The 25,328-nt window shown below is 40.1% G+C and overlaps 1 protein-coding gene and 1 pseudogene across 5 annotated transcripts in view; one reads left to right on the plus strand and one right to left on the minus strand.

The window, feature by feature from the left end:
* Positions 1-25,328, plus strand: part of PARN (poly(A)-specific ribonuclease) — a 172,641-nt gene that overhangs the window by 5,773 nt on the left and 141,540 nt on the right. For 4 of the 5 annotated variants that reach the window (XM_036308969.1, XM_036308967.1, XM_036308965.1 and 1 more), the window contains exons 6-13: positions 3,349-3,409; positions 8,722-8,887; positions 9,458-9,523; positions 10,727-10,765; positions 12,990-13,032; positions 15,025-15,105; positions 18,840-18,896; positions 24,267-24,344. In XM_036308969.1, the coding sequence (XP_036164862.1) occupies positions 3,349-3,409; positions 8,722-8,887; positions 9,458-9,523; positions 10,727-10,765; positions 12,990-13,032; positions 15,025-15,105; positions 18,840-18,896; positions 24,267-24,344 (591 nt within the window). The remainder of the gene's footprint in view (positions 1-3,348; positions 3,410-8,721; positions 8,888-9,457; positions 9,524-10,726; positions 10,766-12,989; positions 13,033-15,024; positions 15,106-18,839; positions 18,897-24,266; positions 24,345-25,328) is intronic. The other variant, XM_036308968.1, reaches the window with a different exon arrangement.
* On the minus strand, positions 37-180 carry LOC118656126 (annotated as a pseudogene).

The raw sequence follows: 25,328 nt of genomic DNA on the forward strand, positions 1-25,328 counted from the left end.
AGTCAGGATTTCTTGGAGTCAGTGCTGGAGTTGGTCTCATGAACTAGGGGGTTTCTTCTTGGCATCCATGTCCTTTTTAATCAAGTTTTTTATCCAGGTTTGGCATGTCATAATTCTGAGCCATATCTAGTACATTTCAACCACTTTGCCAAAAGGAAATCCCACCAGGATCTGGAGCATGATGTCAGGGAAGAAGGCATGAAGGGTGGTGGTATCTCTGTGGGCTGTTCCTATCCTGCCTCCCCCGTGTGAGGCACTCAGGATTTTTAAAGAGAAGGAAGTTAAGATCTTTTAGAGTCTAGTGACTAGAGGGACAAAAATGCCTTTCCATAGTCCATCTTTTGGTGTCTCTGTCGGGGATGGAATATATAGATAGACAGAATTAGAAGACTATACAGGCATGGGAGACAGAAGGAGGCTTGTGGCTCAAGTCAGAAATTATTGGGTTTTGGTTCAGAACAGGAAAACGTCAGGGGAAAGATTGCTTGTATGTGTGTGTTTTTTTCTATTTTTTATTTTTTAAGATTGCTTGTTTTAAACCATAGAAAACTTGCACATGATGGAAAATGATGTACATGTACGTAAGTGTGTGTGTTGGGGGGCAGGGGGGGTTAAGATTGTCTTTTTATAATCCACCAAATTTGAAAAAGAATTTGTGTTGGCTGATAAAGATACATGTATTATTTACATTTTAACAAAGTAAGTGAAAAATTGGAAGAAAAGAAAAATGCAGATATGATTACTATGGTATGATTAGGACACAGAATTTGTGACAAAGAATGTTTCCACTCTTTGTCTCTGAGCTTCCTACCAGCTAAGAAAAGGGGAAACACACAATTTGTGGCCATAGGATCTAAACAAACCAGGATCAAGAGAAATTTGGCTTTTCTCAAATTAGAGACCTCAGAACATTTCTTCTTCCATTATCATAAAGAAATCATTAGTGTAGAAAGCCTAGTCTTTAACCATATCTCTCAAGTAAATACTGTAATGCATTTAATGGGACAGTAAGACAGTCGGACTGAGGGTACAATGTCAAAGTACAGTTCAGGAAAGGTAGTTCTGTGAGGGATCAGATTAAAATGATTCAATTGCATTGCCCTTTCAATTTAGACTTAAGACAGGAATAAAATAAGAGTAGCTACAGTAATGATTCCTACTCTTCAGTCAGTTTGAGTAAGAACTTTGTGATTTCTGCCATTCTTATGTACATTGTATAATATTATTTAATGTTTTTATTTAAATTTACTTAAATATTTCAACTCACCCTAGGTTTCAGATGTTTGTTGAATATCTTGTTACTGGGAATTTTTATCTATTTTGATTTTGAATGTAAAGAACATCCAGTCTAGATTTTGGGTTTTCAGAATCTCAATGGTAATTTGAAGTGGATAGTGATGTCTTATAACCTGCACATTTGAGCTACCTTAAAGTTGAACCTGGGGTGAGATAGTATAAATATATTTTATTTCTACTTATAGTCTCTTAGTACAGTGATCAGGAGTTTTCTGCCTATTGGCGTATATATGTTCACCAAGTAGTTTTCTTAAATATTGTGAAACAAAGAATATTTGTTTTATCCTATCTAATAATAGACAAACATGGTAATTAACCATACCTCCGCTACGCTTCCCATGGGCTAATCAGCAGGATATGCAAATTAACTGCCAACAAAGATGGCGGCCGGCAGCCACGCAGCTGAAGCGAACATGAGGCTTGCTTGCTCCAGTGATGGAGGAAGCTAAGGTTCCCCGCCTGCCTCAGCCCAGCTCTGAGCTCCGGGTGCAACAATTTTGCAATTATAGAAGCTAAACAAACCCCAGGTACCTGCTTTCAGCCGCAGTGGGCTCAGAGCTTAGAGCGCCAGTGATGGTAACAGAGTTTCAATTATAGAAGCTAAACAAATCCAGATACCTGCTTTCAACCAGCCATGGCCTCAGAGCTGGAGCCAGCTCTCAGCTCCAGTGACAGCTATAGAAGGTAAATAAATCCCAGAATTAAAAGAAAAAGAAGAGGCTGGGAGCTTCAGTCACCCGCCAGCCTGAAAATGGCCCTCAGCCCCTCACCCAGACTGGCCAGGCACCCCAGTGGGGACCCCTACCCTGAAGGGGGTGTGACCAGCTGCAAACAGCCACCATCCCCTCATCCAGGCTGGCCAGACACCGAAGCGGGACCCCCACCCTGAAGGGGATGTGACCAGCTGCAAACAGCCATCAGCCCCTCACCCAGGCTGGCCAGGCACCCAAGCAGGATCCCCACCCTGATCCAGGACACCCTTCAGAGCAAACCAGCCGGCCCCCACCTGTGCACCAGGCCTCTATCCTATATAGTAAAAGGGTAATATGCAAACTGACCCTAACAGCAGAAAGACTGGGAATGACTGATCACTATGTCACACACTGACCACCAGGGGGCAGATGCTCAATGCTGGAGCTGCCCTCTGGTGGTCAGTGTGCTCTCACGGGGGAGCTCTGCTCAGCTACAAGCCAGGCTGATGGCTGCCAGTACAGCAGTGGTGGTGGGAGCCTCTCCTGCCTCCTCAGCAGCGCTAGGGATGTCTGACTGCAGCTTAGGTCTGCTCCCCGCTGGCAAGTGGACATCCCCCGAGGGCTGCTGGGCTGCCAGAGGAATGTCTGATTGCCATCTTAGACCCAATCCCCCGGGGAGCAGGCCTAAGCCAGCAAGTGGTCACGCCCGAGGGGTCCCAAACTGCGAAAGGGCACAGGCCGGGCTGAGAGACCCCCGAGTGCACAAATTTTTGTGCACTGGGCCTCTAGTATGTAGATAAAAGGCTAAGCGACTGTCAGAGCGTCCAACTGGCCGGTACATATGACACACACTGACCACCAGGGAGCAGGCGCTCAATGCAGGAGCTGTCGAACTGTGGTGACTTGGCAGCAATGTTTCTCCGGTGACACACTCTGGAACCAGAGAGGAGGGAGCTCGATTCCTTCCGGGATCATGCCATTCTACCTTCGGCCATGGGTTATGTTGTTGCTTGGGCACTGATGGCCCTGAATCTGGTTTAATGCTGAGCTGTGGTGACTTCTATTATAGAGAAAGGGTGAATAATGATATTAAAGTATTTCTTCTAATTAATTTCCTTTCAATGTGCATGAATCTGTGCACTGGGACACTAGTAAGTTATAAAGGAGCAGAGCCTGGATAGTTTAAGTCAATTAATGGATTGTTTGGCAGCCTGGGAGTAGAAATCCCTTGACTTCTGACTTTTGACATGTTTCCTTGCCTGGTTGCCTATGTTTACTCACCTGAGTTACTTCCCCACTTCTGTTTACATACCTGACATTAAAATCACTGAAATGTATGTCTTGTTTACTCTTGTTTCAGAGCTCAAGCATTGACTTTTTAGCAAGCCAAGGATTTGATTTCAATAAAGTTTTCCGCAATGGTAAGATTATCTGTGACTTATCTTTAGAACTTGAAAATGTGGATTTGGTTGAGAATTATCTTTTTGTGCTTGCTTTCTGATACAGAATCTCAGATTTCCAGTATATCACATAGTTTTAAAAAAGTTTTTTTTTTTAACTTAAAAAAAAATTATACCACCCTAACCAGTTTGGCTCAGTGGTTAGAGCGCCGGCCTGCAGACTGAAGGGTCCCAGGTTCGATTCCGGTCAAGGGTATGTACCTTGGTTGCGGGCACATCCCCAGTTGGGGGTGTGCAGGAGGCAGCTGATGGGTGTTTCTCATTGATGTTTCTAACTCTCTATCCCTCTCCCTTCCTCTCTGTAAAAAAATCAATTAAATATATTTAAAAAAATTATACCACTAGTTTTCCTGGTTTCTTAAGCTTACAGTTTTTATTTATTTATTTGTTTGTTTGTTTGTTTGTTTGTTTATTTTTTAATCCTTACCTGAGGATATTTTTCCCATCGATTTCCAGAGAGAGTGAAAGGGAGGAAGGAGGGGGAGAGAGAGAGAGAGAGAGAGAGAGAGAGAGAGAGAGAGAGAGAGAGAGAGAGAGAGAGGAATTAATGTGAGAGAGACACATTGATTGGGCCTCTACTGCGGCTAGGGAACCTGCAACTGAAATATGTGTCCTTGACCAGGAATTGAACTCGTCACCCTTCTGGCCCTGGGTCGATGCTCTAACTACGGCCAGGGCAAGTTTTTGAAACTTTTATTGTGCCTTTCCCCCCCTAAACCTAGTTAAGCATGAACTGAACAGGAGAGTAGACACTACTTTACTGGCTCTAATGAAGCCTCTCAATCTCCTGATTTTATGAGTAGAGCTTACTCATAGTTTATTCTATGAATTGACTACTTATACATAGTTAATAACATAGTATGACATAGTTATTCATAATTTATTCTGTGTGACTTATCTAAAATCGGTGGGGAATGCTTTCCTGTTACCTTTCAGTGAGACAAGTGGTATGGTGTAGTACTTTAAAAAGTAGCTGTATTTTAGTAATCCTGTAATGAAAAACTCCCTTTTCCTATTGGTGTTTGTTTTATAATTAGAGATGGTTTCTCTATTTCTCATGGGAGAAAAAAAAGTCTATCATGTACTATCATGATGGCTAACTTGCTGGTGTGATAGGCTGCTGACCACTCTGAGGAAAGGGACTGTGTCTCATTCCATGCTCTTGGTGCATAGCATGATTCCTCTTCTTCATCAGGGGGAAGTGACCATTAAATATCTAATGAGTGCATGTCTGATATTAGAGCATACAAGAGTGTCTTTTCTTCCTCCATTCATTTCCCGAACAGTGTTTGGAAAACCTTTGGTTTTTATCAGCATTATTAAGCACCTGCTGCTGGTAAGGTCAATAACTGCTTTTACTGTAATTATTTTCCTAGATTGTATTCTTTTCCAGGGTGAATGTAGAATTATTGAGTAAGGTGAGGAAGGAGATTTTTTTACCGAAAGTACTAGAACATAGACTTCGAATAAATTTACTTCCTCTCAGTGTGGTCTTCCTGGGAGGCCTTTGGAACTCATGCTATGTTTTTTTTTTCTTTCTTTATTGATTAAGGTATTACATATGTGCCTTATCCCCCCATTGCCATTGTCTCTCCCCCCCTTCCCCCGCCACACACACACTCATGCCCTCATCCCCCTGGTGTCTGTGTCCATTGGTTATGCTTATGTGCATGCATACAAGTCCTTTGGTTGATCTCTCCCCCTTACTCCCACCCTCCCCTACCTTCCCTCTGAGGTTTGAAGGTCTGATTGATGTTTCTCTGTCTCTGGAGCTGTGTTTTGTTTTTTTTTAAATATATTTTATTGATTTTTTACAGAGAGGAAGGGAGAGGAATAGAGAGTTAGAAACATCAATAAGCTGCCTCCTGCACACCTCCTACTGGGGATGTGCCCGCAACCAACGTACATGCCCTTGACCGGAACTGAACCCGGGACCCTTGAGTCCGCAAGCCGACGCTCTATCCACTGAGCCAAACCGGTGCTGGCTGTAGCTGTTTTTGATATGTTGTTTTTTAATTGCTTCAGTAGTGCTGTATTATAATTTCTATTGGTGATTTTGATTTTTGGAAATATTAAAAAGTTTTAGAGACCAAACTGCTTAACATAGTGGGTAAACCAACTGGGTAACACAATTTGGGTATGTAAAATAATTTTTTTTTTTCTTTTGGCTCACACTTGATACTGAAAGTCATTATAAAATACAAGTTCCAAATGTAGTTAGAACACTATATTGGAATAAGAACAAAATTCTTTTGAAGGAATTACTTTAACCAGACTCATATGGATGTAGTATAGTTTCCAGCCTGATGGTTTTATTTTCATAAAAGGAGAGAAACAGCCAAATTAGAGTGTGTCTCTTATTATTGTTTTATAGTCAGAATATTTGGAATATTTTAGTCACAGATGGTTCAGGACCTCCAGGTCATTATTATTACCAGGATTCTTATCTTCATGCTGTTGTTGGTATTCTAAATCTGATATAGACCTTCACTTCTCTTCCTTATCAAATCTTTCCAGTCACACTTTATAAATGCCAGGCCCGTTTCTCTTGGTAGCTTTGTCAGAAGTGTATTGACTTCCTTTTATGAAACGGAACCAGATGACTCTTTGTTAATGTTCTCCCTGAAGCATCAAACAAAGGTGGTTTTTCCCAGCTCTCTTTTTATACCTTCAGCCCGGCAGTAGTAGGTATCCTTGCTTCCCCATGCCACTTTCAAACCACTTGAATTCTCTCTTCTCAGGAGCTACAGTTTTTTTTTCAGGACTGTCGCCCAGTTCTGCCACCCCTCTTTCTGCTGATTTCCTGGGCATAGCATTGACTAACAACTTTGGCTTTGGCTCATTGTCTTTCCACTCCTACCTCTCTCCTCATTCTGGGTGAATTCTGCATCCACAAGGATGACCAGCAAATGCTCTGTCTTACGGTTTCTTGATCAGGTGGTCAGTAGTCCTTGCCTCTACCTCCCTTGGTAGCATCATGGGCTCATCACCCACTCCCAACATTTCTTGTTGAGAGCACTACCTCCTGTTCTTCTCATTCACTTACTCCAGTACCTTATTTCAGCAATCTGTTGACCTCCATTGCGTTTTCACTATCAATATCCTTCCACTCTCCTATTCCACTCTCCTGTCTTGACTTCCCTCCTTATCCACATGGTCCATCATATCCTTCCTTCCCTCTCCCTCCATTGCACTTGCCTAACAAAGTCTCAACACTGGTTGGATCTGACTGCCCACCTTCTTTGTTTCTGCACATCTGAATATTGCTGGAAAACATGGCACATCTAAGCTAATTTGTTACTTTAAATTCATGATCACAAGCTTCAAATAAACATTCATGCTCAAAAATCCTATTTTATTGACTTAGAAATTCCCTTTCCAGCTCTCTGTTTTTTTACAATCTCTTTCTCCAAACTTCTCTCCCTGCCTCTCATTGAAAACAGAAAAAAGCAGAGAAGAGCTGCTGCAAGTTCTCACCACCAGACCCAGGTCTGGACCCAGCTTCTTTCTTCTGTTCTTTACAGTGAAGAGGAGTTCCTGTGTCTGTCAATGGCTAGTTCCTGTCTCCTTGTCAAGCACTGGCTCCTTCAGTTTGCCCTTCTCTTTTTCTGAATTATTTTCTCTTCTCTACTGCATCATTCCTGTCTATATTTTCTTAAACTTTGAACTGAATTTGATAAGTTCAGTTTCTTCCATAATGAATGTAGGCAATAACCTCAGCAGTGTTATCTGTTGACAGATGTGATCTAATTCCATCATTCTTTCTACAAAGTTTGTTAGTATCCCATGGCTTTTAAAACCACACCTATCCTGATGATATCTAAATTTCTCTCTCAACACCTTTCACCTGTACCCTTTGATGATTTCATATATCCAGGAGGTAGCTTTTGGTTTTCATCTTTGGAGCCTTAAACCTATTTGCCTAGTTTTCTTCCACCTCATTAAGTGGCACTATCATCTTCTAATTGCTTAAATTTAATAGCATCATTTTTTATTTTGCTCTTTCCTTTATCCCTCATCTTCAGTATATCAGCAGGTTTGTCTCTTGTATCTCTAAAATTATTCTTCCCATTTTTATAGTCTCAATCAGGGTACAAATTATGACCCACTGCCTGTCCTATATAATAAAAGCCTAATATGCTAAGTGTCTGATTGTTCAACCGTTCGACCAGTTGCTATGATGCACACTGACCACCAAGGGGCAGACACTCCGACTGGTAGGTTAGCTTGCTGCTGGGGTCTGGCTGATCGGGAGTGGGTGAGATGGGCTGGACACACCCTGGAACCCTCCTGCGGTCCCTCCCCACCCCAATCGTGCACCAGTGGGGTCCCTCGGCCTGACAAGAGGTCCTCTTGCAATCCAGGACCTCTCGGGATTTTGGAGAGCCAGTTTCGGCCCAACCCCTGCAGGCCATGCACCGGGCCTCTAGTTTTGTAAATAAGATTGTAACCATTCATTTACTCATTGTGTATTACTCTTTTCGTGCCACAAGAGCAGAGCTGAATAGTTGCAGCAGATACCCCCATATGTCCCACAAACTTAAAACATTTACTATTTGTCTCTAAGAAAATGTTTACTCACCTCTGATCTAAGTGATCATCTCTTCCCTGGACAATTGCTTATATCTCTGACTTCCCTATTTCAGGTGATCTTTTTAAAACATGAAGAAGGTAATTTAATTATCTTGCTTAAAATCTACTGGCATCCCATTGCTCTTAGAATATAATAAATTTTTACTGTGGCTTGTAACCTTGCTCCATCCTCTCTCCAGTCTGGTGTCATGCCATTCTCCTGTTTGTGTTCTGGCAACACCAGCTTCCTTGCTGATTTTGGAAAAGTCCATGCCATGTCCATCCTCAGTACATTTATATTTACTTCCCTGCTGGAGATACTCTTTCTTTTTTTTGCATATCTGAGTCATTCTTATGCTTTGGGCCTCAATCATAGTGGCCTTCTCTGATCATCCTGGCTAAAGTCATTTTATTCACTACACAGCAAGATGCATCTACTTTGCTCACTGTTACATTCCCTAGTGCCTCATACATTTCCTGGAATAACGTCTAAGTGCCAAATAAAAATTTGTTGAAAAGAATAAATAATTGGGGTGTATGAATAGAAAACATATTTCAAAATCATTTGCTTTTTCTGTTGATTTTTTTTAGATATAGTTAAATATGGTCTTTCTTGAATATTTTAGGCTCTTTGGTTTGTTAAACAATTTTTATGTTAAAGTTACTTCTACTAATACATTTTTCTTAAAAACTATGTTTAGGAATTCCATATTTAAATCAGGAAGAAGAAAGACAGTTAAGAGAGCAGTATGATGAAAAACGTTTACAGTCCAATGGTGCAGGAGCTCTATCATATGTGTCTCCTAACACATCCAAGTGTCCTGTGACGATTCCTGAGGATCAGAAGAAGTTTATTGACCAAGTGGTGTAAGTTCCAAAACTGTGCATTGTGTGATGTGTATTGGGGGCAGGACTGACATCTGCATCTTGAACCTGTGCTGCCCATACATAGTACTCACAGAGGTGTGATGTTGTGATTGGCAGGATTTAATTACGGCATATCTGAATTTGTGTGACAATAGCACATTGTAAATAGGATTCTGTTTACTATATTTAGACTTGTCATGTCACTGTGAAGACCTTCTGCAAAGGCCTGGTAGCCACTGCCTAGTTCCTCTGAAGGCAGAGCAATGAAACAGGCCCGTCCAGATATTTGCAACATGTCCATGTGTTTTTTGTTCAAAGTGAAGTTTCTGATAAGCCAATGTGCCATTGAAGGAGTGTCTAGACTTTTTTAGTTTACACGTCAGTATAACTGCTTTACTAGAAAAGTAAAAATTTAAATCATTTATATTGATGTAGCCTTGAGGAGTTGTCATTAATTTATTGAGAACAACAATAAAGAATATGCCAGAATAAATTATTTTTCTTTAAGCCTTATTGATGACTTTGTCCCTTAAAGGTATTGACATTCATGTTTTTATTTTAATTTCTCAGAGAGAAAATAGAAGATTTGTTACAGAGTGAAGAAAATAAGAACTTGGACTTAGACCCATGCACGGGGTTAGTTGCCCTGAATCTTTTCACATCTTTTTGGGGAAAGGTAGATGATTTTTGACATGTGCTGTATTTGGCCTTGGTGAACAACATAGGTCCAAAGGCATGGAGCCATGGAACAGATTGACATGCCTCAGAGGGGAGGGGTGGGGGAGATGGGAGGAGATTAACCGAAGAAATTACATACATACTATATGCATAACCAATGGACACAGACAATGGTGTGGTAAAGGCCTGGAGTGGGGCAGGACCTGGGAGGAAGGGAGTAAAAGGGGGGAAAATTGGGGGACATCTGTAATACTGTCAACAGTAACAAAATAAGTAAAATGAGCAATGGAAAGAAAAGACAAAACAAAACAAAAAAACACTTTCATAAATAGTGTTTTTATTGTAGCCATACTCCCAAGATTTAAGCACTAACTTTAACATTAATATAGTGGGTGTGATAGTATATTGAGACACTGAAAGCTTTGTCCCATCTTGGAGAGGCTAAAACTATTGTGGAACTTTGGTTTAAAGTTATGCTTGAGTGGCATAATTGTTTTAGTCCGAGGAGTACTTAATTTATAAAGGCTTCAGAAGAGAACAACTTACTCGCAGACTACTTCTATGCTTTTAATTTTTTTGTGGTAAAAAAAATCAGTGTTTCAAAGAGTCAGTAACTTAAACATCATACTTTTTCCTTTGTGACTAGCTTCACAAAAGTATTTAAGTGCATCTGCCTACCTTAACTCTATATAAGCCACAGGAAGTAAAACATTGGTTAGACAGGAACTCCAACCTCTTCTCTAAAGGTAGTATAATAATATTAAATAACACTTTGAGGAAGGCAAGTGGTGAGGAATCCTCACACCTCAAACATCCTGCCCGTTTTTTCAAAAATATTTTTTATTGATTTCAGAGAGGAAGGGAGAAGGAGAGACAAACATTAGTGATGATAGAGAAATATTGATCAGCTGCCTCCTGCACACCTCCTATTGGGAATTGAGCCCAAACCCTGGGCATGTGCCCTGACTCCCTGGTTCATAGGTCAACGTTCAACCACTGAGCCATGTCTGCTGGGCATCCTGCCCATTTTTGTTTGCATATTACCTATTACTTTTATTGAAGTTTTTTAAAGAACTTAAATATCTTTCCCTACCAGTGCTTGATCAATTAGGATTTTCTTTTAATAAGCCAAGACCAATATCTTTTCTTTTGTTTTTATAGGTTCCAAAGAAAACTAATTTATCAAACTTTGAACTGGAAGTAAGTGTTTATATTATATGTAAGAATTCTGTGAGGGACCCAGGATTTAAAAATGAAATATAATCTCTTAGCTCTCATTTAATTTAAAGAATTCTACTGTACTTGGTGATTTGACCATTTTAAGTTATTGTGTAGCACTTTATTTTACTTCCTCCTATTTTCTTTCTTTTTTGTTAAATATGTTCTTATTGATTTCAGAAAGAGGAAGGGAGAAGAGGAGAGAGATAGAAACATCAGTGTGAGAGAGAATCATTAATCTGCTGCTTCCTCCATACCCCTTACTGTGTCTGAAACCCAGGCATGTGCTTTGACCGGGAATCTAACTGTGACCTGGTTCATGGGTTGATGCTCAAATACTGAGCCACACCAGCCAGGCTATATCCCCCTGTTTTCTTAAAGTTGAATACCCACTTAATTAATTTTATTTGTTATTGCTTTAAAATTTTTTTAAAATTGATTTTAGAGAGAGGGAGAGAAAAACATTGATTTGTTGTTCCACTTATTTATGCACTCATTAGTTGCTTCTTGGATTTCTTGTATGTGTCCTGACTGGGGACCTGCAACCTTGGCATATTGGGACAATGCTCTAATTGAGCTAGCATGTCAGGGCAATGTTATGGTTTTGTGTGTGTGTGTGTGTGTTTTGTTAATCCTCACCTGAGGATATTTTTTCTGCTGATTTTTAGAGAGAGTGGAAGGGAGGAAGGAAGGAGGAGAAAGAGAGAGAAACATCAATGTGAGAGAGAGACATATATTGGTTGCCTCCCACATGCATGTGCAACCCAGTTATGTGCCCTTGACGGGGAATCGAACCTGTGACTTTAGTGTGTGGTCTGATGTTCTAACTATTGAGAAACATCAGCCAGGGCTTTATAATAGATGCTTTAAAGCCTTTTAAAATTTCTTTTAATTATTACTTTGACTTTAGTCTGTTAAGTTTTGGGTAGTGTAGTGTTTTTGTTCTTTGTAAGTATACTATAAAAATTTGGTTTTAAGACTTAAGAAATACTCAGCTGAATCCTTTTTTTAAAATATATTTTTATTGATTTCAGAGAGGAAGGGAGAGGGAGAGAGATAGAAACATCAATGATGAGAGAGAATTACTGATCGGTTGCCTCCTGCACACCCCACATTGGGGATTGAGCCCACAACCCAGCCATATGCTCTGACCAGAATCGAACCGTGACCTGGTTCATAGATGGATGCTCAACCACTGAACCACACCAGCCGTTGTTAATTCTTTTTCTAAAGCAGAGGTTAGATCAGCCGTGGGCAAACTACGGCCCGCGGGCCGGATCTGGCCCGTTTGAAATGAATAAAACTAAAAAAAAAAAAGACCGTACCCTTTTATGTAATGATGTTTACTTTTAATTTATATTAGTTCACACAAACACTCCATCTATGCTCTTGTTCCGGCCCTCCAGTCCAGTTTAAGAACCCATTGTGGCCCTCGAGTCAAAAAGTTTGCCCACCCCTGGGCTAGATCATGGATGGGTTTTAGGAGGTCTGTGAATCCTCTGAAATATTATCTAAAATTTTGTGTGTGTATTTGTTTGGGGATGTTTCCATTGGTTTCATTTTGTTTTCAAGTGAATCTGTAACCCGAAAATTGCACATCAGTATTAGACAATTTGCTGTTTGCATTTGACTTTGTTTGGGGTTCTTATTCTTCCATTAGAATTTGTCAGTGACATGTGTACTGGAAATTTACTTTGAACATAATAGGAATGGGTCATTGTCCTTTGATCAGGCTCCTTTTCTTTCATATTATCCTTGCAACTTACTTCATGTGGGTTCCAGATCCCTCTTCTTGGCTGGTACAAACTACCATGCCAAACTACAGGGTTATTAACATCAAACCTTTTGTGTGTGTACCCATACAATCTAAAAAGACCTTCAAAATCAATTAGGAAGTAAGCATTATTATATTTGGGAGAAAGATTTGACTATGTGGTAATGAGTTGGCAGTATTATGTGATGTAAGACATTTCAGAAAATGCTTAAGCCCTAAAACAATTTGAAATCAGATACATTCCTGTGTGTTTAAGAGCAAAAATAGAGGAACATTTAGCAGCTGAAAAATTGTTGAATAGGTTTTATCATAGTAATACTTATTTCATATTTAATAATTTAATTAAATTATAGCCATATAGTTGCTTTTAAAATACGGTGGTTGCTGTCATTTTCTCCTCTACTGATGTGATGTGTTCTTCCTTTTCTTTAGGTATCCCAAAGGCATTCATGTTGAGACTTTAGAAACTGAAAAGGTAACCTCAAAAGTTATTCAGGGCTAATAAACACATGCAATGGTACATTGATATGTCAAAAGTTGTAATTCTCTTCTTGGCCCTGCTATTTATGAGTTGGGTGACCTTTAGCAAGTCATTTAACTGTTTTAAGCCTCATTTTCCTCATTTGTACATGAGCATGGTAATAATGCTGATTTGTAATGCTTTTTTAAAAAATATATTTTATTGATTTTTTACAGAGAGGAAGGGAGAGAGATAGAGAGTTAGAAACATTGATGAGAGAGAAACATCGATCAGCCGCCTCCTGCACATCTCCCACTGAGGATGTGCCCGCAACCCAGGTACATGCCCTTTACCGGTATCGAACCTGGGACCTTTCAGTCCGCAGGCCGACGCTCTATCCACTGAGCCAAACCGGTTTTGGCTGTAATGCTTTTTATGCTGGTCCAGTGGGAGTGAGCAGGCTTTGTAAATTTGAAAGCATGCAAATGTTAGTACATGTTCTAATTAAAGCATTCCTGTTATGTGGACAAGCAAAATGAAAGTTTAGAATTTAGGTCATAATTGTATGCATAGGTATTGTCATGTATCCCCAAGGTGTACTGACAGAACTGTGATGGGTAATGGTGTGTAGATGATGGGTTCCCTTTGCCAAATTTTAGGATTTTAGAATTTAGTTGTTGCTCTGAAGTTGGATGTCAAATTATATAAAAGACTAGAGGCCTGGTGCGTGAATTCGTGCACGGGTGGGGTTCTCTGGCCTGGTAGGCAATCAGGGCTGATTGGGACCATCTCGTCCAGTCCTGATTGGGGCCGGCCAGCTGGGGGGAGGGACTGTGGGAGGTTGGCTGGGCACGGGAGGTTGGCTGTGGGAGTGCACTGACCACCAGGGGGCAGCTCCTGCATTGAGCGTCTCATCCCTGGTGGTCATTGTACGTCATAGAACTGGTCATTTGGTTTTCCTTTCGTGATGGTCGCTTAGGCTATTTTATATATATATATATATATATATATATATATATATATATATAGTGAATTAAGAAACAATCTTGCCAGAAGATAAATCTCAAACTTAGACATAGGAGGTTTTATGATGTGTTTAATAGATAAAAAATGCAATATATGAGGGAAGATGGTATCTGACAAATTATTAGAAAATCCAGGATTTTTTTATGTTCATAAAATGATGTAGAAACTTTATTTTAAAACTAACTCTTTAGAAATTCATGTTTAGATGCAATGTAATTTCTTAGTGTTTATCTTGAAAAGTGTCTTATTCTCACAGTCTGTTGATTATTTTTTTTAAAATATATTTTTATTGATTTCAGAGAGGAAGGGAGAGGGAGAGAGAGATAGAAACATCAATGATGACAGGAAATCATTGATCGGCTGCCTCCTGCACACCCCTACTGGGGATTGAGCCCACCACCTGGCATGTGCCCTTGACCAGAATCGAACCTGGGACCCTTCAGTCTGCAGGCTAATGCTCTATCCACTGAGCCAAGCCAGCTAGGGCTGTTGATATTTTTCTTTTTTTTAAAATATATTTTATTGATTTTTTTACAGAGAGGAAGGGGGAGGGATGGAGAGTTAGAAACATCGATGAGAGAGAAACATCGATCAGCTGACTCCTGCACACCCCCTACTGGGGATGTGTCCGCAACCAAGGTACATGCCCTTGACCGGAATCGAACCTGGGACCTTTCAGTCTGCAGGCCGATGCTCTATCCACTGAGCCAAACCAGTTAGGGCGGGCTGTTGGTACTTTTAACTGACTTCTGTTGGGTTGGATTAATAAACCATGGGAAATTTTCATGGAAACACAGAAGAAGGATTTTGGTTTGTAATGCATTAACTCAACTTTTTGTGGCATTTAAAAATCCTTTCAGTGTTTTTAGCCCATGAAAGACATGAAGTGATAAAAAGGATTACTTCTCATGGTAGCAGAATTGGGAATTTTTTGGGTCAAGTTGCTTCCAGAAAATTGTATGTTGGCTTTATGTCTTTTAGAAAGAGCGATACATAGTTGTCAGCAAAGTAGATGAAGAAGAACGCAAAAGAAGAGAGCAGCAGAAACATGCTAAAGAACAGGTAATTGAGTTACATTCATTTCCTTTGGGTGAGAAATGACACCCACAGGAAATAACTTTCTCTATATTTATAGACATATGTTGTATTCAATTTAATGATTAATTGCATTGGTAGGAAAATCTAGAATAGAACAAGGGAACTTAAGTATTTAGACATAGCCAACAAAGTGAGTCTGACACAGTTGACCAATCTTCCCTTATATGAAGCAGTCTTGAAAAAAGTGTTTTTGATTGTCATTCGGATTATGTCCCATTGGTCTTCATTGCTTGTTAACTAATACTTGATTTCAAGCAAGTTTCTAGTTTTACTACAACAAAGTTTAGAATATATGATTTGACAGATTAGGGTGTTATGGCCATATTTGTGTTGTTGGAACATCATCTTAGTTGCTATCTGGAGAATGGATTTGAGAAAGACTAGAGGCAGGGCGGCCTATTAAGCTGTGGAGTAACATAGCTAAGAGATACCAGTGATCTGGAATAGGATAGTTAGTAGTAGTTTAGATGAAATCTGGAGATATTTAGAAGGTAGAATCAGTGGAATTTGTGATGGGATGTGGGTGGTGAAAGAGGAAGAGAGAAGGAAGATGCTGATGCTCAAGTTTGACATTTGAGCAACTGGGTAGACTGATGCCAGTTCACTTACGTGGAGTTGGCCTGACAGATGTTGGTGGGGGGGACACAGGTGGAGTAGGGTTTTTGCGTATGGGTGCATGTCAAACTGACAGATATGTAAGATAGGGCCACATCTGACTGATTCAACCAGTAAAGACACAACAAGCCATCTTTAGATTAAGATGTTTTATTACTTACATAGAGAAGGAAGATCAGCCAAAGGTGCCAGCTGCACGTGGTCCTTGTTTCCACACACAAAAAGACAACACTGAAAAAAAAAGGGGCCAGATAGCTGTAACATGAATTGTGGATACCTCATTATTAAGGAGCCAATTCTCGATTGCAGCCAAGTGCTTTTATATTCTGCAACTCTCTTCTGACAAGGGTAGGGTGGTGGTGGTGGTGGTGGTGGGGCAGAAAGTCCCAGGCCTCATCAGAATCTGGGAGGCAGTGAGAAACTATCTCAGCCTCCTGGGACAGAGAGGGAGGTGGGTGGGAGATGGCATATTAGCAGCTCCTTGCAAGCTTCTGCCTCCCATCCTTTCTTCCTGGGATGTTTCACCAAGATGCAGATTACTTGCAGCTCACGCCTTTGCCTGTGTGGCCTATTTGGATATGTGTAGGGTCACCAGGGTCTTTGGGACATCCAAGGGTAGGTGTCCTGTAGGCAGAGTTGTCATTCTGGAGCATAGGACAGAGGTGAGGGCTAGACTTGATTGTTGTTGGCAGAGAGACTGGGACTGGATTAGAGCACCTACAGTGTGTAGGAGGAATGAGAAGAGGACTTAATGTAGGATTCTGAAGACCACCAGCATTTAAATGATGGAAGTAGAAAAATGCACCAGGAGATTATTGTGACACAGCAGCCAAGGGAAGGGAGTGTTTGAAGAATGGGATTCAACAGTGGCTGATACTCTAGAGAAGGGTAAGGATGTGGTCATTGGGTTTAGTCTTGGGAATTGTTTTTATTTTTAAAATATTCTTTAAAAATGTTGTACTTTCATTGTGGTAAAATAACACAAAATTTACCACCTTAACTATTTTTAATTGTACAATTCCATAGTGTTACATACATTCAGATTGTTGTGTAACCATCAGCACATCCATCTCCAGAAGTCTTTTCATCCTGCAAAACTGAAATTCTGTACCCATTAAACAATAACTCCCCATTTCTCCCTCTTACCAGCTCCAGGTACTTTCTGTCTCTGAATTTGACTACTCTAGGTACCTCATATAAGTGGAATTATACAGTATTACTGTCTTATTTCACTTAGCATAAAGTCCTCAAGGTTCATCTGTTTTATAGTGTATATCAGAATTCCTTTCTTTTTGAGGCTCAATAATATCGCATTTGTATACCACATTTTCTTTATCTATTCATCACATTTTCTTTATTCATTTGTCGATGAACACTTGGGTTGCTTCAACCTTTTTGTTCTTGTGAATAATGCTACTATGAACATAGGTGTACAAGTATTTCTGAGTTCTTGCTTTCTTTTATTAAAAAAATATTTTTATTGATTTCACAGATGAAGGGAGAGGGACAGAGAGTTAGAAACAGCAATGATGAGAGATTTATTGGTCAGCTGCCTCCTTCATGCCGCTCACTGGGGATTGAGCCCCCACCTTGGCATGTGCCCCTGGCTAGGAATTGAACCCTTACCTACTGGTTCACAGGTCGATGCTCAACCACTGAACCACACCGGCTGGACGAGTCCTTTGGTGTATATACCCAGAAGTGGAATTTTTGGATCAAATGGAAATTCTATGTTTAATTTTTTGAGGAACTGCCATATTGTCTTCCATAGTGACTATACCACTTTACATTCCCACCAACAGGTCACAAGTGTTCCAATTTCTCCACCTCCTTACTAGTAAACTAGTTACCTTTGGGAGTCATTTAAAGAGGTGAGCAATTTCATTGAGGTGATGCCAGAGAGTAGAAGGCTGCAAGTACCTGGGAGTTAAACTGGAGCTAGTTAGTGGAGGAAAGTCTTTAAAGTAATTTATATGTAAAGAGATAAGAAGAAGGGAGAGTAAGAAGTTGCATGGAGCTTAGAGTTAAGGAAGGGGTTTTAAGATAGGAGAGAAATGGAGCCTATTTAATCCCTAGAGTGTCGGGGAGCGCGATTGCGCTCCTCCTGTCTTTCGCCAAAAGTGCCAGGAGCACTATCAAAGTTTCGAAATGGCGCCCAGTTCTAAGTCTGCTTTTATTAGTGATGATGATATCACTAAATATGTCAATGTAGTAAAGTTTCCTTAAGTTTTTGAATATGTAACTTCATTTACTTGCGATTCATAATTTTTTTCCTAAACTGCTGTAAAATCAGCAAAAATGCCTTGGCAATTTTAGCGTAGTTCCTAGGATATTGGTTGGCACTCAAAGGGTTAAACACTGTTGGGAAGGAAATAGGAAAGAAGAAACTGAGTGGGGATGAGTTTCAGAATGCTATACTATAAAAATTTTATAAAAATGCTTTCGACAAGGAACAAAATCAAGAAATGAGAGCCTGGCCAATGGTTAAGCATCGACCCATGAACCTGGAGGTCACAGTTAGATTCCAGGTCAGGGCACATGCCGGGCTTGCCAGCTCGATCCCCAGTAGGGGGTGTGCAGAAAGTAGCCAATCAGTGATTTTTCTCTCATCATTGATGTTTCCCTCCCTCTCCCCTCCTCTCTCTGAAATCAATAAAAACATTTTAAAAAAAGGATTATGGGAATGCTGTTTTGATCTGTTGACTGCTGGATGGATGTCCTAAAAATTTAATGCAGTATTGAATTTGGCCAGCAGGTGGCAGCTTTTAAAAGTTTGTGTTTTTAAGATGGCTTGATAGACTTGGAAAATGCAACAAGTGATGTGAAGTGATGGTAGGCCCTAGGCACTGTTATTTTAGTAACTAATGAATAATTGGCCACCTGCTCATTCCACTTTCTAAAACAGAATAAAGGAATAGCATAAATCATTTCAGATGCTATTGTTAGGGATGATAGATGCAAAGCAGGTGAAACTAAAGCTAACTCACTATAAAATTTCAGTGCTTTTTTGGGCCAGGGTTTAACCCATGCAAATATAGGAATATACTAAGTGAGTAATTTTTTGTTTGTTTGTTTTAAATTAGGAAGAACTGAATGATGCTGTGGGATTTTCTAGAGTCATTCATGCCATTGCTAATTCGGTAAGTGAACTGGACTTTTTGTAACTAGATTCTAGAACAGCTGTGGGCAAACTACGGCCCTCGGGCTGGATCCGGCCCGTTTGAAATGAATAACACTAAAAAAAAAAAAAAAGACCGTACCCTTTTATGTAATGATGTTTACTTTGAATTTATATTAGTTCACACAAACACTCCATCCATGCTTTTGTTCCGGCCCTCCGGTCCAGTTTAAGAACCCATTGTGGCCCTCGAGTCAAAAAGTTTGCCCACCCCTGTTCTAGAACATAATATAGAAGGTGAAATGCCTAGTTATCATTGCAAATTAATCATTTGGTTACATTTAGAGTGTTTACCTAGTATGGAGGAAAAAGTTAGAACTTCATAAAGGTAGATTGTTGTTATGATATGCTTGATTTGACATAATTGCTGTCACCATTTTTTAATCCAAAGCATTTTTTCAGAAAACTTTTCTTATAAAATGCATAGGAGGATTATACTATGAGGTCCTTATATGGCTACATGAAACCAATATTTATTACTAGAGGCCCGGTAGGGGGAGCGTTCCTCCGCCTGGCCTGCCCCCTCTCACAGTCCGGGAGCCCTCAGGGGCAGGAGATGACCCGGCGATCAGGGGAAGGTGACGCCCCCATCACACCTCTGCTGCTGCCACTGCTGGCAGCGCAAGCCTCGGCCGGCCCTGGTTACCTGAGCCTCAGGCTGACCATGGGTGGTTGGGTTTTTAAGAATGCTGTTTTCAGAATGCTGTACTATAAAAATTTCATAAAAATCCGAGGCTTGCCTGTGCCTCGGGCTAGTCCTGGGCGGCTGGGCAGCCACCATCTGAGGTTTGCCTGTGCCTCGGCTGGCCTTGCTTGCCTGAGCCTCAGTCAGTGGGGGGTGCAGGAGGACTCGAGGCCCTTGGTGGGGTTGAGGGGACTGGGTGCCACCATCTTGTGGCTGTGGGCGCTGCCATCTTGTGAGGGCATGATGGTCAATTAGCATATTCCCTCTTTATTATATAGGATTTTTAAAAACCAATAAGTAGGATAAAAAAATAAGGAACATAGGGTGAAACAATTAGGTGTTTGAAGGTGTTTTTCCCCTTAATTAGAAGAATCTAGAGCAGTGGTTCTCAACCTTCCTAATGCCGCGACCCTTTAATACAGTTCCTCATCTTGTGGTGACCCCCAACCATAAAATTATTTTCGTTGCTACTTCATAACTGTAATTTTGCTACTGTTATGAATCGTAATGTAAATATCTGATATGCAGGATGTATTTTCATTGTTACTAATTGAACATAATTAAAGCATAGTGATTAATTACAAAAGCAATATGTAATTATATATGTGTTTTCTGATGGTCTTAGGCGACCCCTGTGAAAGGGTCATTCAACCCCCAATGGGGTCGAAACCCACAGGTGGAGAACCGCTGATCTAGAGGATGAAAAATAATTGTCTGTGTTGAGTTATTCTACATAACTAATGGAATCTTATATCGGATAGCCTAAATAATATTTGATATTTTAAAAATGTGTTTACCATTTGTGTAAATGTGCTAGAGCAGCGGTTCTCGACCTGTCGGTCGCAACTCCTTTGGGGGTCGAACGACCCTTTCACAGGTGTTGCCTAAGACCATCAGAAAACACATACATAATACATATTGTTTTTGTGATTAATCACTATGCTTTAATTATGTTCAATTTGTAACAATGAAAATACATCCTGCTTATCAGATATTTACATTATGATTTATAACAGTAACAAAATTACAGTTATGAAGTAGTAATGAAAATAATTTTATGGTTGGGGGTCACCACAAGATGAGGAACTGTATTAAAGGGTCGCGGCATTAGGAAGGTTGAGAACCACTGTGCTAGAGGGTTCTGTGCTATATATGGTAGACATTTTTTCTTGTTTTCTAAGTCGTTTTGGAAAAGAGGCATCCACATGTTGAATAGATAAGCTGGATCATGCTGCTGGCAGTTTTATGAATTACATATCCAAGTCAGACTGCTTGCTTGGATGCTAAATTTCACTTCTTTCCTTGAGTAGTTGGCCTTGGGAGAAGGATTCATTTCCCTGAAAAGGATTCGTCTTGTCCCTAAGATGTTGAGCTTTGCATCAGAAGCTTTAAGGCCGTAGAGACCCTCTCAGAGTTCCATGGCTGTCTCACCAGCAGGTATAGATTTGTCAAAACAGGAGTGCTTGAGAGGAGGCACACCCCTGTCTTTAACTTGGGGTAAATAGAAATTACAGAAGAGGGCTGGCTCCTAGGAGCTCCTTCTCTAAAGTAAGCAAGATAATCAGAATGGAAGAGTAAGTTGGATGAGCCTGGAGGGAAAGATGGGAGTCTCTTCAGAAGTGGCTAAGATCACAGGTGTCTATAAAAGCAGAGTTTCTGGTCACATTTGCTTACATTATACACACTTAGCCAGCAGACTTTAGATAAGTATAGTGGGGCCTTCACTTAAGAGTGTCCCGACTAACGAGTTTTTTGAGATACCAGCTGTCTCTCTGCCGATTTTTTTGCATTGAGTTGATAGAGTAATTTGAGTTAACGAGCTCCTTCATGAGCTCCTTAACGAGCTCGGTCTCAGAACGAATTAAACTCGTAAGTCAAGGCCCCACTGTAGTTGGCTTGACTGAGGCTGACCCTAAAGAACAGGGATGTGGGACATCAGTAGGCTTTGAGTTCTCTTGTAGCCACCATTATAGTTTAGTTAGCTGGGACATGTGTTCACCTTGTACAAATTCAGATACCGTATCTTGCTGTGTTTCTATGTTTCCTCTCTTGTCTTCCACAGAATAATTCATAGTATGTTGCTGACCTTTGGTAGTTTATGTCACAAACCATACTATGAAAAAAAAGCCCTATTTATTAGTGATGCAGAAGTTTAAAATTTAAAAGTTACATATCTTAAAAATGCTAACATTTTAAGTTAAGCTCTGTAAAGCTAGTGAACAGTAAATACTCTTAAATATTTATGTCACACCAAGTTCTTTTCCTGTCATCTTTGTAGTAAATCTATGTTTTCTGTAGTTTTAAAAACTATATTTTACTGACTTTACACTTACAGCAAAGTTGCAAAAATAGTACAGAGTTTCCATGTGTTCCTCACCTACCTACCCCTAATGTCAACATCTTATATAGCCATACAGTTATCAGAACCAGGAAAGTATCATTAGCACAATATTATGAATTAAACTGTAGACCTTATTTGAATTTCATCAGTTTTTCCACTAAGTATTTTTTCTGTTGATGATTTTATCTAGGATCCCACATTACATTTACTTGTTATTTCTCCTTAGTCTTCTGCAGTCTGTAAGTTTGATATTTTTAAACAGTATTGCTTGCATTTTGTCAAATGTTCCTCAGTTGGATTTATCTGATCTTTTGTATGATTGGACTGAGGATATACAGTTTATACAAGAATACCGCTGAAATGGTGGTTCAAAATGTTGACCTTAATCACTTGCTTAAGGTGGTGTCTGTTAACACTGTGAAGTTATTACTTTTCCCTTTGTGGTTAATAAATATCTCGGGGGAGATATTTGAGCCTATGAAAATTTGTTTTTTTCTCAAACTTTTGCCCACTAATACAGCATCTATCAGTGGATCTTACCTGCGGCCATTATTACTCTGATGTTGTATGGCGAGTTTGTATTTTCCTCTTTCTACATTTGTTCTTGGAATTCTTTTATAAGGAAGAGCTATCCCTTCTCCCCTGTTTATTTAATAATTTTAAAAATGTATGAGTATGGACTCAAGGAAATACATTTATCCTGCAGATTAAAATATAGTATTTTTATTGTTTATACTAGAGGCCCAGTGCACGAAATTCGTGCACTGTTAGAGTCCCTAGTGACTACTGGCTGGGTACTCCCTCCCTTCCCCCGGCTGGCCCTGCCCCCTGTTCGAACTCCTAGACAAATTCTCTGTTAAGGGGACAATTTGCATACTATGCTTTTAGTATATAGGATTGTTTTTCAACTTGTACCAACTGTGACATCTAGTCACAATACCGTTTTTGTAGTTCTTTTCTTCTCAGCCTCCTTCATTTATAATATAGTTAGGTATTCATTTATAATATAATTAGGTTTTATTAGTGTTAGTATTCCATATTGGATTTCCTCTACATCTTTTCTATAGTTTCAATCAATACTTGATATTTCAGCATTGAATTAGGTATTCTGAATGTGCAGAAACACTGAGCCTAAAGGACAGCTTGTCTGTTAGATTTGGGAAATGTTATATAGAATTATTTATTTCAAATAATTATGTTTAGCCCTATGAGTCAAGGAGTGTTACTCTGAAGGTCCACTGGGACATAGTAAAAAGCTACATTGTAGTGACCTGATGCTTTATGTTAAAAACTAGAGGCCCAGTGCACGAGTTTGTGCAAGGGGCTCGGTCCTCGCGGCCCCAGCTGCCTTGTGGCCCCGTGGCCCTGCCCACCGGTCATTCCTGAAGGTAGTTCCGCCGTCTGGTCTAATTAGCATATTAGCTCTTTCTTATATAGGATTATATAGGATAGTGTCACCGGCTAGCTAACTCTAAGTCAGTGGTTCTCAACCTTCCTAATGCCGTGACCCTTTAAAACAGTTCCTCATGTTGTGACCCCCAACCATAAAATTATTTTCATTGCTACTTCATAACTGTAATTTTGCTACTGTTATGAATTGTAATGTAAATACCTGATATGCAGGATGTATTTAGGCGACCCCTGTGAAAGGGTCGTTCGACTCCCAAAGGGGTCGCGACCCACAGGTTGAGAACCGCTGCTCTAAGTTGATATTCCATTTTGGTAGTTTAATTTTTATCAAAATGGAGTGAACTTATAGCATACATATTGTACTTCAGTTGGTTGAAAAACAGTGATTTTACTGAAAATGGTATTTAAGAACATGCCCATGAATTTTGACACAAATGGTAAAGAAAATGAAAATTCATTTCGTTTATTATAATGAGAAAGTCATTTTTATCTTTTAGCATTGTTACGTATCTTTTAAAAATAAATGAGTTGTCTTAAAGAACACAATTCTAAAGTAGGTATTTGGAGTTTGAGTGTTTTCAGATTTTACCTTTTTAACTTGAGCCCTTCAATCAAAATTTAGTACTCCTGATTCTTGTGGGTGGCCAGATTAATAAAAATTAGAAAAGAAGATCAATGAAATCAAAACCATTTGGAACTTTTATTTTGCATTCTATATTTAACACTCCAAAATTGAAAAAGAATGAAGCCAACCCTAATTTTCTTATTTGCACATATTTATGACTTTTTTAATGTGGTAAAATAAGTTTAGTAGAAAATCCTCATAGGTTTTCACTCTCCAGCCCCACTATAATTTTGTACCGGGAAGTCTTTTTCCTAACCTTGACTTTCTTTAGGGAAAACTTATTATTGGACACAATATGCTCTTGGATGTTATGCACACAGTTCATCAGTTCTGCTGTCCCCTGCCTGAGGTAAGTGACTTGTCAGCCTGTGTTGAAAATTCGTGGTTCTTTATTACTAAGAGAGTGTTCTCTACTTGAGTGTTGTCTTCTTGTATGCAGCATGTTCCCAGAGAGGGAGAGTCTCCCAGAGAGGGAGATCATGTGCTTAGGTGTACATTTTTTTTTTTTAATATATTTTATTGATTTTTCACGGAGAGGAAGGGAGATAGTCAGAAACATCGATGAGAGAGAAACATCGATCAGCCGCCTCCTGCACATCTCCCAGTGGGGATGTGCCGGCAACCCAGGCACATGCCCTTGACCGGAATCGAACCTGGGACCTTTCAGTCCGCAGGCCGACGCTCCATCCACTGAGCCAAACCGGTTTCGGCTTAGGTGTACATTTTTAAAAAAATATGTTTTTATTGATTTCAGAGAGAGATAGAAACATCAATGATGAGAGAGAATCATTGATGAGAGAGAATCATTGATTGGCTGCCTCCTGCACGCCTCCCCTACTGGGGATCAAGCCAGCAACCTGGGAGTGTGCCCTGACCAGGAATCAAACTGTTAAGTTCCTGATTCATGGGTGGATGCTCAACCACTGAGCCACACTGGCTGGGCTTAGCTGTACATTTTTGAAGGGGTGTACATGTATGTACAGGCCATTTTTTAAAAAAATATATTTTATTGATTTTTTACAGAGAGGAAGGGGGAGGGATAGAGTTAGAAACATCGATGAGAGAGAAACACTGATCAGCTGCCTCCTGCACTGGGGATGTTCCCGCAACCAAGGTACGTGCCCTTGACCGGAATCGAACCTGGGACCCTTGAGTCCGCAGGCCGACGCTCCATCCACTGAACCAAACCAGTTAGGGCTGTACAGGCCATTTTAAGGGATCTTCAGTCATCTGCCATTGCCAGAGCAAGGCTAAACATTTGTTTTATCTTAATGTCAGTGGTTTGCTCAATTAATGCTGGGTAGGGATTTCTCAGCCACAGGTGTGGTTATCT

Source organism: Myotis myotis, unplaced genomic scaffold (genome assembly GCF_014108235.1).
Source record: "Myotis myotis isolate mMyoMyo1 unplaced genomic scaffold, mMyoMyo1.p scaffold_m19_p_5, whole genome shotgun sequence".
NCBI classification, from domain to species: domain Eukaryota; kingdom Metazoa; phylum Chordata; class Mammalia; order Chiroptera; family Vespertilionidae; genus Myotis; species Myotis myotis.